At 35.7% G+C, this 12,573-nt stretch overlaps 2 protein-coding genes across 4 annotated transcripts; one reads left to right on the top strand and one right to left on the bottom strand.

The window, feature by feature from the left end:
• Positions 1 to 538: 538 nt before the first annotated feature.
• On the bottom strand, positions 539 to 5,927 carry LOC118045133 (probable aspartyl aminopeptidase). Of its 3 annotated transcripts, XR_004686934.2 has the most exons (12): positions 5,677 to 5,927; positions 5,506 to 5,572; positions 5,093 to 5,228; positions 4,613 to 4,885; positions 4,280 to 4,424; positions 3,480 to 3,719; positions 2,977 to 3,109; positions 2,674 to 2,855; positions 1,772 to 1,884; positions 1,476 to 1,615; positions 1,126 to 1,257; positions 539 to 945 (listed from the first exon to the last, which is right to left on the bottom strand). XR_004686934.2 is itself a non-coding variant. In XM_035053690.2 (10 exons), exons 1-10 carry the CDS (start codon positions 5,860 to 5,862, stop codon positions 1,510 to 1,512), a joined length of 1,581 nt encoding a protein of 526 aa, XP_034909581.1. In that variant the 5' UTR covers positions 5,863 to 5,926; the 3' UTR covers positions 1,108 to 1,509. The 3 variants fall into 3 exon arrangements, 1 of the variants encoding a protein (XP_034909581.1); XR_012170480.1 differs by having other exon boundaries at positions 1,126 to 1,615; positions 5,677 to 5,926; XM_035053690.2 differs by lacking the exon at positions 539 to 945 and having other exon boundaries at positions 1,108 to 1,615; positions 5,677 to 5,926.
• Positions 5,928 to 7,207: 1,280 nt separating this feature from the next.
• Positions 7,208 to 11,860, top strand: LOC118045198 (probable sodium/metabolite cotransporter BASS4, chloroplastic). The gene is made up of 14 exons (XM_035053767.2): positions 7,208 to 7,503; positions 7,600 to 7,681; positions 7,777 to 7,884; positions 7,975 to 8,042; positions 8,217 to 8,295; positions 8,404 to 8,462; positions 8,548 to 8,616; positions 8,910 to 9,023; positions 9,121 to 9,142; positions 9,382 to 9,449; positions 10,513 to 10,598; positions 11,013 to 11,142; positions 11,404 to 11,505; positions 11,580 to 11,860. The coding sequence occupies exons 1-14, from the start codon at positions 7,318 to 7,320 to the stop codon at positions 11,652 to 11,654; spliced, it is 1,248 nt and encodes a 415-aa protein (XP_034909658.1). The 5' UTR covers positions 7,208 to 7,317; the 3' UTR covers positions 11,655 to 11,860.
• Positions 11,861 to 12,573: the final 713 nt, after the last annotated feature.

Here is a 12,573-nt window from a genome sequence, read left to right as displayed (position 1 = left end):
CAATCTTAACTGGTATATGTGTCCTCGTCCCCTGAGAGCTCTCCCGTTTAAGCCTTATACTATGTAAACAGGAAAGAGCATCACTGGTTTGTGTCTTCTGTGAACAAAGAGAAAAAGGCCAGTGTGTTTGGATACACAAGGTATGAACGATTGGACCAAAAAGAACATGATGTTTATGAAACTCTACAGATAATGGCTTCATTCTGCCAGCACGCTGTCACGTGAAAATCAAAACCTATCCTTTTATCCTTCAGGTGCCTCCCGGTCTCCCCGTTGTTGCCCACTCCGTAATAATTGATCAACTTTTTCTCATCCTCTTCCGTAATCATCTCTGCATTTTCTCACGTACCAAGATTAAGTTTTATTTTAATATAAAAAAACATACTTTCAAGAACTTTCCATTTGTTTTTAATGACGTTTAAAAAAGCCTTTTTGTTTGGACTAAAGGACCTCGGTTTAATGATCTTTTGAATGGGTTTTGTTTCAAATATTATCCACAGTGATTTAATGTTTTTTTAGTAGTTTTGAGTGAATTTCATCAAAAACATACTAAGCTTTCTTATATACATGAAAGTTGCTTCCACGAGTACACAAAAGTCACTTTTACGTGCATAATGCTTATTAGTCTCGTACTTTTACGTGCATTGCTCCTAACAATATCCACAAGACCCTCTTTCTTTTGAATATGCCAGTGAAGATCCCATGAATTATAGACGGTTAGAGATACACGTACAATCAAGTTATTCTAAATGGAAAAGGCCGACGAGGGCTTTGCAGATGGGATGTCTGCTGTTTTCGGTGAACCATGTTGCCTTCAAGACCATTGTTTTGTCTTTTGTAAGCCGTGGCATGTGGGCGTGTGTGTGTGTGTACACTTCTCGAATTATACGTACCATCTTCTCCCTCTCACTTCTCCTTGTATGCTCTTCATCTGTAATTCTTTTCCTATCAAGGCATACACAGGTAGGTTTTTCAAGCTCAGTTCTACATGCATAAATTAAATTCCCAATTCCATGTCTCCTAGCAATTCGTATTTAGCTAGCTACCATCTTTGCAAATAATCCGTGATTTGGGATATTTTCAGGGGGTAATAGCAACAGTTCAAGATGGAAAAGCTTAACTCACAGCTATACTTGCAGAACTGTTACATAATCCAACAGAATGAGATGCCAAGGAAGAAAGCTCAACGGCTAAACCAGGAGAATCAGGCACTGCTATCCGAGCTGAAGAAGAAACTTTCCAGTGCAAGCTCTAGTTCTACAACAAATACTGTCAAATCAAACAAGACCTAATATTCGTTGGTGCCTGAAATTTAGTAACCAGCCCCTCTTTTTTCTCTGTGTGCTTAGTGTGCGGTATACCTAGTTACACGCCAAGCTTGCAAATCGTTATTTTTGGAGGTAAAAAGGTGCTTATGAAGAATAGAAATATTTTATGAGTAATCAATGAAATCATGAGGTCTCTCTCTTTTATACCAAACTAGTCTTCTACAGTAAGCCTGCAAACTACTTAATCCACTTCCAGCTTCTTGTCTATGCTTGAAAAGTTCTGATAGAATGCTTTGAAATACTTGTAAGCAATGTCTACATCTTCTTTTGCACATATCTCTCTCACACTGCAGTAGAAACAAGAGAGACGAACAGACAAGAATAAACCACAAGTAAAAAAGAACCCAGCATAAGCACCGTTGTCTTGTTGAGTAGCTCAGTGAAATGCAGGTGGTCATAAACTGTAATGAACTTCATGCGTTATTAGAGAATTAGTACGATACCTGTGCATTGAAAGTTGAGGAATGCCACAATCAACTGTGCGGATGCCGGTACCTGAAGCGAGTATAGGACCAATGGTGGATCCACATCCCATATCATTTCTCACCACAAATTCCTGCAAGGAAGTTACCAGTAGTATGTTAGGCAAATCAACTTCATGCAGAGAGTCCAAGGTGAGGACTATAACCAGAAAGCCAAAAGGAAAATAAGAAGTCCATAATATGAAATCATGGAATCAGTAGTGCTATTAATCGAGGCTACTATGCTATAGGTTGTCTTGCAGACTACCACTTACTATGGACCAGTCGCTTAGTTGGGCAAAGATGCCCAATTCAAAAGAAGAAAAGAAAAACAGACCTAACCTGCTTTACCATTGACTTGAAGTGACAAACAAAACCCCCTTTATGACAGTTGAATTCAAATTTTATAACTAGATTCCAATGGATTGAGTTCCAATGTTAAAAGTTAATTAAATCTGAGCATTCTTTTCTTTCTATCACTTTCCTCTCCCTTTAGCGGTCCAGTATTTCTAGTCAAGCCTGATTGAACACATCTTAACCTCTCTTTCAAGCCCCAACACAAATAGGAGAATAAACCTCTTTCCAACCAACCAAATGGTATCTGACACTACCCTATGCCATCCCGAAACAAAGATTTTTGTTTCTTAAGTAACTAGGAAAGTGAGATCTCTATTTATAATATTGAAATAATGACTTTTGGTGTTCACCAAAATTGACAATTTGATGCCTTCCCTCGGCCTGACATTCAATTTAGTTCACCTGTGCTCAAACATTTAAAAATCATTGAATCCCAACTCCCTAGCAGTACTAACAAAAAAGTACAAGTGCCAAAGCTTAATAGAGTAGACAAAGGGTTGGATTGCCTCATTTCAATAGGCAATTACCTGAGATGGAAGGTTGTGGATTTTGCCAACTTCTTTAAAAAGAAATGCCGTGACTCCACTGGTAGCATACCGCTGATTTGCATTGTGCTTGATAACAAGTCCCTTTTGCATTTCAGGCCGGTGGTGTTCTTCATGCTTTTCCATAAAATTTGGGTGTACTCCATGAGCCATGTCAGCAGATACTACAGAGAGAAGATTCCAAAAGAATTTTTAAAATTTCTGTCAACATAACTGATTGCAGAAAAGAAATACTGGAAACTGATAAGAATTTAATCAATTCAAATACTGCCAAATGAATTATACCAAGAAACGATTGCCGAATAGCACGCTCAATAGCCCCTTCATTAACATTATTACGAGCCAAGCACACAGCAATTCGTTTCATAGCCTGAAACATGGTCGGTGCACCGGCTCCCTGAACTGAACCTGAACCCACCTAAACATCAATAGTTAGGAATAACATTTGTGAATCGGCACGAATTGTAAAAGGAATGCACTTGGAAACTGCCATAGAACATAAAACCGTGGACTCCACTACTTTCTTTCTACCAATAATAACAAGACTCTTGATGCCTATTAACAATAATCCAAATGCCTTCCACCGAATGTCAATAGAAATGGACTTCATGGAAGATAGTTTTAGCTCCTCACCATAAGAAACTGTGACATCGCAACTATTTTCTATTTAGCAAGTAAAAGTCCATTAGCTAGTCAATGACAGCTCATTTCAGTTCCTATGAATCCACAGGTATACAGGGAAGAAATGAATCTCTGTGTTGTGTCACAGAGTGTCTGAGAAGAATTACCTCTTCATTATCAAATAAAGCAATCATCCGAACTGCAGTGTCATTTGATAAATCACTGGATGATTCACATGAATCAATAAGAGCTCTTAATGCACAATAACTTGAAGCAAGGTTGTCTAGCCTTCCAGAAAAAATGAACTCATTGTTTCCACCTCCAAGGCAGCTGGGTTGAGTATCACAAACATTCAACTCTATACTCACTATGTCGTCAATGCTGCAACTCAGCTCATCTGATAAAACCTGAATTAAAATAATTGATAAACTTGATGAAAAGTGCTAAAATCAGCTAATGCAGTTGATGCAACATCATACAGCACCAGCTCATTTGATTGGTTCATCATTATACAGTATCAGCTCTCATTCGACTGATGATCATTATGATCTTGAATTAAAGTTAGATGATAAAAAACCAGCACATCTGCTATTTGGAAGATTGATGCATGAAATTTTGCACAAGAGGAGATGGACAGTCTTAATAGCTGACCCATGAAAGTTATACCCCCCCCCCCCAAAACAAAAAAAAAAACGATAGTAGTGCCATGCTGCAATTTTTTATTTTTCATTTATTACAGCACTAACTAGAATCTAAAGTTTCCTACTCATTACATGTATGCTGTGGATTCTGCTTTTAATTATCAAGGCCTCATCTCATTATGGTTGCATGGCAAAAAATCTACAGAAATGTTAGATCCCTGATCCACACTCCAAGTACTGCCATGCTTTTTATGACCACCTACATTATCTACTTAGGAGATACATTAGATTTGTTAACAAATGACTAGCAAAACAAAACGAGATACCTGCATAAGCAGCGGATGATGAACAGCTTTTGAAGATTCAGTATTTTTCTCTTTCGTCTCTGAAGAACCCTCTTCAGATTTTGTTGCAAGTAGTGGAATAAGGTGAGTCTCCAAGTTTGGTTTAAAACCATCCTTATTTACTGTGCTGAACAATCCAAGAAAACAAAGAAAGCTGATGAATGATTTACAGCTATACACTAAATTCGAAACGGCAAGAACACGGATTCAAAAAAAAAAAAAAAAAAAAACTCCACAAAATTTCTAACATGAGAGGTAAAATTTGAACACAAGAAATAAAATTGAGAAAGAGAGAGAGAAGGAAGTGGTACATACCGGTCAAGATGAATGGCAAGTGTTGGTATTCTTAACAAAGGTCTTTTTATTTTAACTAGCTTGTGCAGAAATGAACCATCACTACCTCTAACAATGACCCTTCCTGCAACACTCAAATCCCTATCAAACCAAGTATGCCACAAACCACCTCCATAAGTCTGCACATTAACCATTAGATAACTAGATTTGGACGATGCAGATCTCGGTTTGAGTTTCAAGCACGGACTATCTGTATGTGCAGCTATTACATGAAACCCATTCCCAACACTATACCTGCAAAACTAGCAAAACCTTTTAATCATCCACTTGCCAGTAATCCACACACAATTCAACCAACATGCACAATAACACAAATCAATCACGTCCCTTTTCACAGAATATCAACTGATATCACTAATTCCAATAAACAAAACAATTCAAATTCCAATTTCAATGACATTGCTAATATAATCAAAATACAATGCAGTCTTTTTGACTCACTTCTCACCAATAGCAAAAGCAACCAAACAAGACATGTTCCTTGTGAAAAAATATCGTCCGCCAGGCTTTAATTCCCATTCTTCATTCTCATTTAGCAAGTCAAATCCAGCATCAATCAATTGCCTCTTCGCTTCCGCTGCCGAATAAATAACAACAAAAAAAAATAAAATCAAAGCACCAATCAAAAAGCTCATTTATCAACTCACCAACTTAATAATAAAAAAAATATTTAGCAAATAATTTAGATTTAATTAATCATATCATACTTACCTAGTTATTTAACAATTAAAAAATCATACTATTGATAATAATATAAATGCATAAAAATCAATCAAAACCTCATTAATAGATTAAAAAAATTAATTAACAGAAAAAAAATTAACTTTAATTAATCAAATTAAAACAGCAATTACCTGTAGCGTGAAACTGCGTCCATGATTCATTGAGATAATCCAGTAAATCTCCGACAATCGATCCATTCTAATCAAACAGTACAATACGCGTATGAATGACACAAAAACACACTGCAATACACCAAGAAGTATAAATACATATAAATAAGGTGACGTGTACGTATACTATACCTCTAGTATTCGACTTGGAGTGGAAGTGGAGCAGCAGAGAGTGGTGTGGAATTTGCGAGAGCGATGGTGGTAGTGGTTATGAATTGGCGGAATTTTTGAGAGAAATGCGGAGGACCGTTTGATTATTTTTATCGGTGATGGTGATGATGATAGAATTTGCAAGCGAGATATAGACGCCGCTGCCATTCTTTTTCTGATTGATTGAAGATACCAGCAAGCTATTAGTGTGTGAGTGAGAGCGCGTGTCGGTTTTTTTTATCTCATGCTTGCAATGACAGGTTTTTAAGGATTAGGTATATTCTAGACCTTATAAATGTAAAAATGTAACATTTCGGTCCCTTTAGTTTCAATTGTCTCATATTAAATCAAAATATAAAATGACCTGTATTAAAAAAAAAAAAAAACATACGTTTTTTCTCCTATCAGCACAGTATATAACGCTTATGAGACCACAAAAATCGTATCAGGATCTCAACACGATATGCTCCAAGTCCCAAAATCCTTCATCTTGCTGGAAAGCTCTGAAACCCTGAGCCAAAAAAGATCTCCATAGCCTTGATAAACACACAATTAATCTAGCCCTTTCCTCTGCTCATCAAGCTTACAAAGACATTGAGCACCTTGATACAGAAGCAAGTGATCGTTTTTTTATGTTCAAATGACACAAGTGTCTCCTACGTGTTAGCATGTGAACTGCTCGTGACAACAACATTTTAAAATTAAGTAATATTTAATCAATCTTAAAAGAAAAAAACTGAAGAAAAGGACAAAAAAGCACATGCAGCTACAATTTCAATTTTTGAACCCATGATATATTTGCCAATTTTCTGTGCATTAATGAATGAAAAGACAGTTATGCTCCTCTTTGTTAGTTTTATAAAATCTTTATTTTCTGGGTAATTAGGTTATCTTGTTTTGTTTAACAAAATAAAAGGTATAACTATACTGCTGAACAATTCTTAAATGATTAATACGTCAAGTCAAGTGAAGAGATAAAAATACCTCCATAACAAAATCGAGCGATTTTTTTTTTGGAAGGAAAAACCATCATTTTATTATCGTAGTTAACAGTAGCACAACATTTTTGCTTTCATATTTAGTGTGTGTGTGTGTGTATTATTGGCTCTTAATTAAAGATCTTACTATTATTTATAAGATGAAAAGTATCCTTAATAACATGTTTGAATTGAATTAAGAAATTTTAATAAAATTTTCAATTTTTAAATTATCTTGTTGGAATTAAATTTTAAATAGAATTTAATAATTAAAAACATTACAAAAATAAATCAGATAGCAATCTCTCTAACTTATAATTTTAAAGAAAACTACTTTAATATTAAAACTATTTTTAAAAAATACTAGTTTAGTCTTTTTTTACAAACCTATAAATAAATAAAATAAAAATAATATATAAAACAAAATAAATTAAATTTTATTGAAATCAACTTATTCATAATTAAATTTAAATTAAATACTATAAATAAATTCAATCAAGAGTTAACAACTTGTAAAATCCTCGCAATAAACATGCCACATAAATAATGCTATTCCAAAACTCGCCCACTTCATCTGCACACGCATTCCTTCACTCTCTGTTTGTTTGTCTAGAGAGAAGAGAGTTACCGTTCCAGTTCGCTGCCGATGGCGGGAAGGATCCAAACCATGATTCTCACTCCTCGACCCACCCAAACACAGTCGTTCCGCCACCGGCAGCTAAATTTCCCGGCAACTCGCACCACCGCGTACTCTACTCGCTCCGTTTTATTCAATGGTAGCCGCTCGATCTCATCTCCACTCAGAATCAGAGCTAATCAACGGCCCGATCAGGTTTTGCTTTCTTCATTCCACTCTCCTAACCTAATTGAAGAAATTTTGAATTCTCATAGATTATTTTTTAAAAATGAATGAATTATTTTATTTTAGATAGATGACAATGCGAGTGGAGGTGCAAAAACTCTAGGAAAATCACTACTGAAGTTTGCAGATAATAATTTTCTTCCACTAGGTAATTATATGTTTAATTTGCTATTTCCTTTTATCTTTTTTATGATTTATATATTTATATAATTCAATTTATTTTGTACGGTTTTATTTTTGCAGCACTTATTGGTGGAGTAGTGTCAGGGCTTGCAAATCCTACTGTTGGTTGCTTAGCTGATAAATATTATCTGTCGAAATTCAGCACGTTTGCGATATTTATAACCTCTGGTAATTAAATCAAAATGTTCTGCTTGTGCTTCGTTTGTTATATAGTGTTGTGCCAATATAGGTTTATTTATGCATTGGGTGACAATACAGGTTTGACGTTGAGAAATGGGGAGATCGGTGATGCTATAGAAGCGTGGCCTGTTGGAGTTTTTGGGATTGTATGACCTTGAATTTATTTGTGCCATTATGCATTTTGTAGGTCCAGTATACAGTAATTTTTTTTCTTTATTAGTATGGTTTGTGCGACATCACAAACTGTGACTGTTACCTTCATCTGTGTTACATTGATCCTTGCTAGCATACTCTAATCACCTGATAATCTTTGAATGCAGTGCTCCATTTTGTTATTTACACCTTTCTTGTCAAAGATAATTTTGCAAATTCAACTCCAACCTCAGGAGTTTGTAACAGGTATGTGTGTGGTTTTTTTTCTCATTGTGGATCTTTAATTTATGGATTTTGTTTTGCTATTTTTAGGTTAGTTATTGATTGTTGAATATGGATAATTGTTTCATACAGGTTTGGCTATATTTTGCTGTATGCCAACTACATTATCAAGTGGGGTGGCTCTAACCCAGGTACATTGGTTGCTTTGTTTTTTTCTCCACAATCTTCTGCTTATAAATGGAGTTTTTATGATGTATAGCAGTCTTTGATATGCAGCTTGCTGGGGGGAATTCTGCACTTGCTCTTGCAATGACAGTGGTGTCGAATCTGCTAGGAATTTTGATTGTAAGTTCCCACAAAGAAGATCCATATTTGCTGGTTTTCTAATGCGAATTTAGCTTGGCAACTAGATATCAATTGGAACTGTTCAAGATGTAATTTTAATTTTGCTAGATATGCAAACTCCCCAACCGCCCCCCCCCCCAAAAAAAAAAAAAAAAAATACAAACAAACAAAAAGACATAATGAGAGACCAAACTAACAGTTTTGTCCTTTTCTCTTCAGTGAACCTGTCATATCAGATGCTTTTCACTCAGTTTTTCTACCCAGCATTGAATATGATTTTTACTACTTCTCAGGTTCCATTTTCTATCTCCAGATTCATTGCTGCTGGAATTGGTGTATCTGTGCCAACCAAGGAATTGTTTAGAAGTCTGGTTATCACACTTTTAATCCCTCTTATTTTGGGGAAGGTAAATTTCTTGGTTGTGGTTGTGGATCCCTCAATCTATAACTTACATGGCATTTAAGATTTAGTGAAATGTGTATCCTGTGCTGTTCATTCTACAGGTTTTTCGAGAATCCTTCAAAGGTGAGTGTCTCACAGTCTAGAATTCTTTTTAGAAGTTTGCTGGCATGTTTTTGCATCATATTTAATATATATCTAACATGCATAAAAATTTAGGTTGGAGAATTTTGGCCTGGCGTTGAAAATGCAATTGATAAGAATCTATGATTGTATCATCTATTTGGAGCTGGTGACTTTTAAAGTAACTTTGTAGTTCCTTTGGAGACTACATAATTTAATCTCTGATTAAATGTGCATTTCAGGTTTGGCAGACTATGTTGATCGAAATCGTAAGCTCTTCTCAAAGATGAATGCAATTTTCCTTAGTTTAGTAAGTTCTTTTATTTCATCTGTGTAGATATTTCCTGGGTGAAATTTAGGGAGTATATTTTTCATGTATACAAAAAACGCTGCCAAGTTTACCGGATAGCATAGGACTAAACTAAACTGAGCTGAATGACTGTTAAGCTGAAGATTTAAAAATTCAGAGTCGTTGAAGAGAAGAGATGCAAGACTGTTGGCCTCATCCTGGACTCTGTTTCAGAGTTGTGACTTTTCCATAGATAGGTTCTACATGGTACATTGTTATTGGCGATGACCACTTACCAATGCAGCATGTAGATCCCTTGTTCCTTTTGAGCAATTGTCTTGTCAATTGATTGATTTTTCTACAACATTTTGGAGTAGGGATGTCCAGACAGATTTCTGATGGCTCCATCACACCTATTTGTTTCTGGAATTTTCTTGTACCACGACTAATATTAGCACTTAAAACCTGTGAATAGCATGTCTAAGTAGGAGATCAAACATCCACCATTTACCAGAGAAACCTACCGATCCACTTGCTACAGATCTTTTTGATTAAAGATAAAGGTAATTGGGCATCCTTCCTGGTGGGGTCTGGGAATTCATGAGGTGTGTAGCATTGATGCTTGAATTGGGTGGAAAATGTGGGGAAATTGTGATCTCAATTGAAAGAGGAGAACTATATGTGGAACTTTGTTTAAGTTTTTGCAGTGGTAAAAAGCTAGCAGTTTCCAAATTGGATTATTGGTCTGCATGTTGGAATTTAGAAGCTTTCACATTATTTTTTCCCATGTCTATTTATGCTATGCAAATTCTTAATGGAATGTAATGCATTAGTTTTCAGAAAAAGTAATGGAGATAGTTCTCTTTGTTTCTTTTCTTTTAGAGAAAAAAATTCAGCATCTATTCCCAAGGTTTCTCTGTGAAATTTGTTACATATGAAATGCAAATCTCAAGCTTCAATGTTACACAAATGTAAATCAGTCTTCGTGAAGCTTCTTATTGAAGCAGATTGTAACACTCTTTGCAGATTTCCTTAAGAAGTTGCATCGTTCCTATTGGATGTTAAAACTATTTTGTTTATTCAGGCTCCATTTATACAAGTGAGCAGGTCAAGGTCTATGCTGCTAATGGTCAAGCCTTCAGTTTTTCTTGTTGCTGTTGGGATGGGAGTGTACGTTTTCAGCCTTACTTTTCTTTTCCTTTTGTGCAATCTTTAGTTGTCACGCACTCTTATTAATACTGAATGATAAGTTTACTTTGCAAGTTGAGCCAACTCTCATACTTGTCTTTAGGGCCACTTTACAGAGACTTTGGGCAGCGACCTCTTTATTATTTTCCGTACTTGCACTATTGAGAAGAGCAAGGGACCCCTCGAGTGTTTTGAATCTCCCTAATGTTGTTTAGGTTTTAATACAAATTTTAAGTGCCATTTTTCAACTGTAAATGTGATCATTTCTTCAGTGTAGGTTAAAGGACTTGTACATGGGATGTGTACCTTCCATTCACAATTTGTAGTTGCTGATAATTTTAGGGCTTCAATGTAGAACATCATCTGAAAAAAAATACTACTTCCTTGTGTTTGCAGACTTTTGCATCTCATCCTCTTATCTTTTAATGTTATCGCGATACAAGGCTTCTCAACAGTCTCTGGTACCAACCAGTTAGCCTCTGCCAAGAAAAAAAATGCAACTGCTTACGTGCTTGTTGCAAGCCAGGTGACATTATTATCCTTTTCAGCATTTTCAGTTGGATTTTCACTGAGAATATACTCTCTTTTAAAAATGTTTTGAACTTTTTTCTTCACTCTCCAAATATTCATGGATTTCGTTCTTTAGGAAGCAGTTTATTTTGCATTAACATGATGCCTATGAGGTGGGGTGGGTGTGCGTGTCTCTTGTAGAAATCATTTTTGATTGACATTATAATCTGTTACACTACTGAACACTGAGGCTTGGTATGTTTCGATGCTTGTCTAGAAAACTCTTCCTGTTATGGTAGCAGTGGTGGAACAGCTGGGTGGTGCATTCGGTGAATCTGGTTTGCTGGTCCTTCCGTGTGTTGCTGCACATTTAAATCAGGTTTTTCTTGTTCGAGCCTAATTTCTCTTGCTTTCTATACCCCTTGATATCCTAACACACGAAATTTTATGTAGATCATCATGGACTCTTTTCTTGTTAATTTCTGGCTTCGGAAGGATCTCGCATCAAAAAGTGCAAAGGCAGCCTGAGTCATGGCAATGATGATCACGAATGCTTGATGTGGAACAATATTGGTCTGAGAACACTGCTTTATCATCCGTTGGCTATTTTTGGCTGCTAACGTTTTATGGGATAATTAGAGCAAATTGGGGGGGCGATGTATTGTCATTTTATGAAGGATGTTTGGTTGGTTAGCTACCTGATCATGAATGAATGAAAATGAAACCTTTGGAAAGGGATTGTGCTAGAGGACTTAGTGGCGGCCAATAGTAAGTACTGGCTAGTAAAGCCCTACTCTTAGGATACAGATACTATCATTTTCGCTTGCTGGGTGATGTCCACGAAAAATCTTGTCTGGTAATGAGCGCTAGATTCCCTATCGAACAATGCTTGGCTACCATTCAATAGCGTGGTGCTCTTGGCTACTTTAAGTAGGTTTTGAAGAAAGAAAAGTGTACTCGATGATGAAGATGTTTGGTGCTTGGTAATAAGTAAAACTGTTCGGAACTTTGTAAGAAACTGGATAATTCAGTAATTTTATAGAAATTAACTACAAACATCTAGTTGAAAAAAAGTAGTTTCCTAGCAGGTTGTTTAATTCTCTCACGACTTGAAAAGTTTAGAAGTCTATTTAAATAAAAGAGAAATTCAAACAAATTCAAATTTAAAAGTTCTAATATGATAATTTTAAATTTAAATAAGAATTAAATCAATGTCAGGTTACTAGAACACCAAACATGCCCTATAGAGAGTGTATAAAAGAGGCTATGATCTCTTGAATTTTTTAGGAATCTGGAACGTCTTGGGTATACGACGATTGCTTATAAAGTTGAGAATGCAATTCCACTTACTGATAAAAAGAACCTGAATTTGAACACTCAATATATATTTCGAAGAGTTTAATTTAACATCAAAGTTATTAATACATTATGTATACTGAATGATTTA

Source organism: Populus alba, chromosome 8, assembly GCF_005239225.2.
Source record: "Populus alba chromosome 8, ASM523922v2, whole genome shotgun sequence".
NCBI lineage: Eukaryota > Viridiplantae > Streptophyta > Magnoliopsida > Malpighiales > Salicaceae > Populus > Populus alba.
Note: the sequence above shows the minus strand (reverse complement) of the source record. Positions and strands in the feature narration are given on the sequence as shown.

Bases quoted from the DNA above. Each gene is read 5' to 3' on its own strand.
- LOC118045198 (XM_035053767.2), top strand. From the start codon at position 7,318: ATGGCGGGAAGGATCCAAACCATGATTCTCACTCCTCGACCCACCCAA. The intron at 7,885-7,974 runs GTAATTAAATCA...GTGACAATACAG, and splicing joins TGCGATATTTATAACCTCTG to GTTTGACGTTGAGAAATGGG. The intron at 10,599-11,012 runs GTACGTTTTCAG...TTGTGTTTGCAG, and splicing joins GTTGCTGTTGGGATGGGAGT to ACTTTTGCATCTCATCCTCT.
- LOC118045133 (XM_035053690.2), bottom strand. From the start codon at position 5,862: ATGGCAGCGGCGTCTATATCTCGCTTGCAAATTCTATCATCATCACCA. The intron at 4,425-4,612 runs GTATGTACCACT...TGGATTGTTCAG, and splicing joins CTTGCCATTCATCTTGACCG to CACAGTAAATAAGGATGGTT. The intron at 3,110-3,479 runs GTAATTCTTCTC...ATTGATGTTTAG, and splicing joins CTTTATTTGATAATGAAGAG to GTGGGTTCAGGTTCAGTTCA.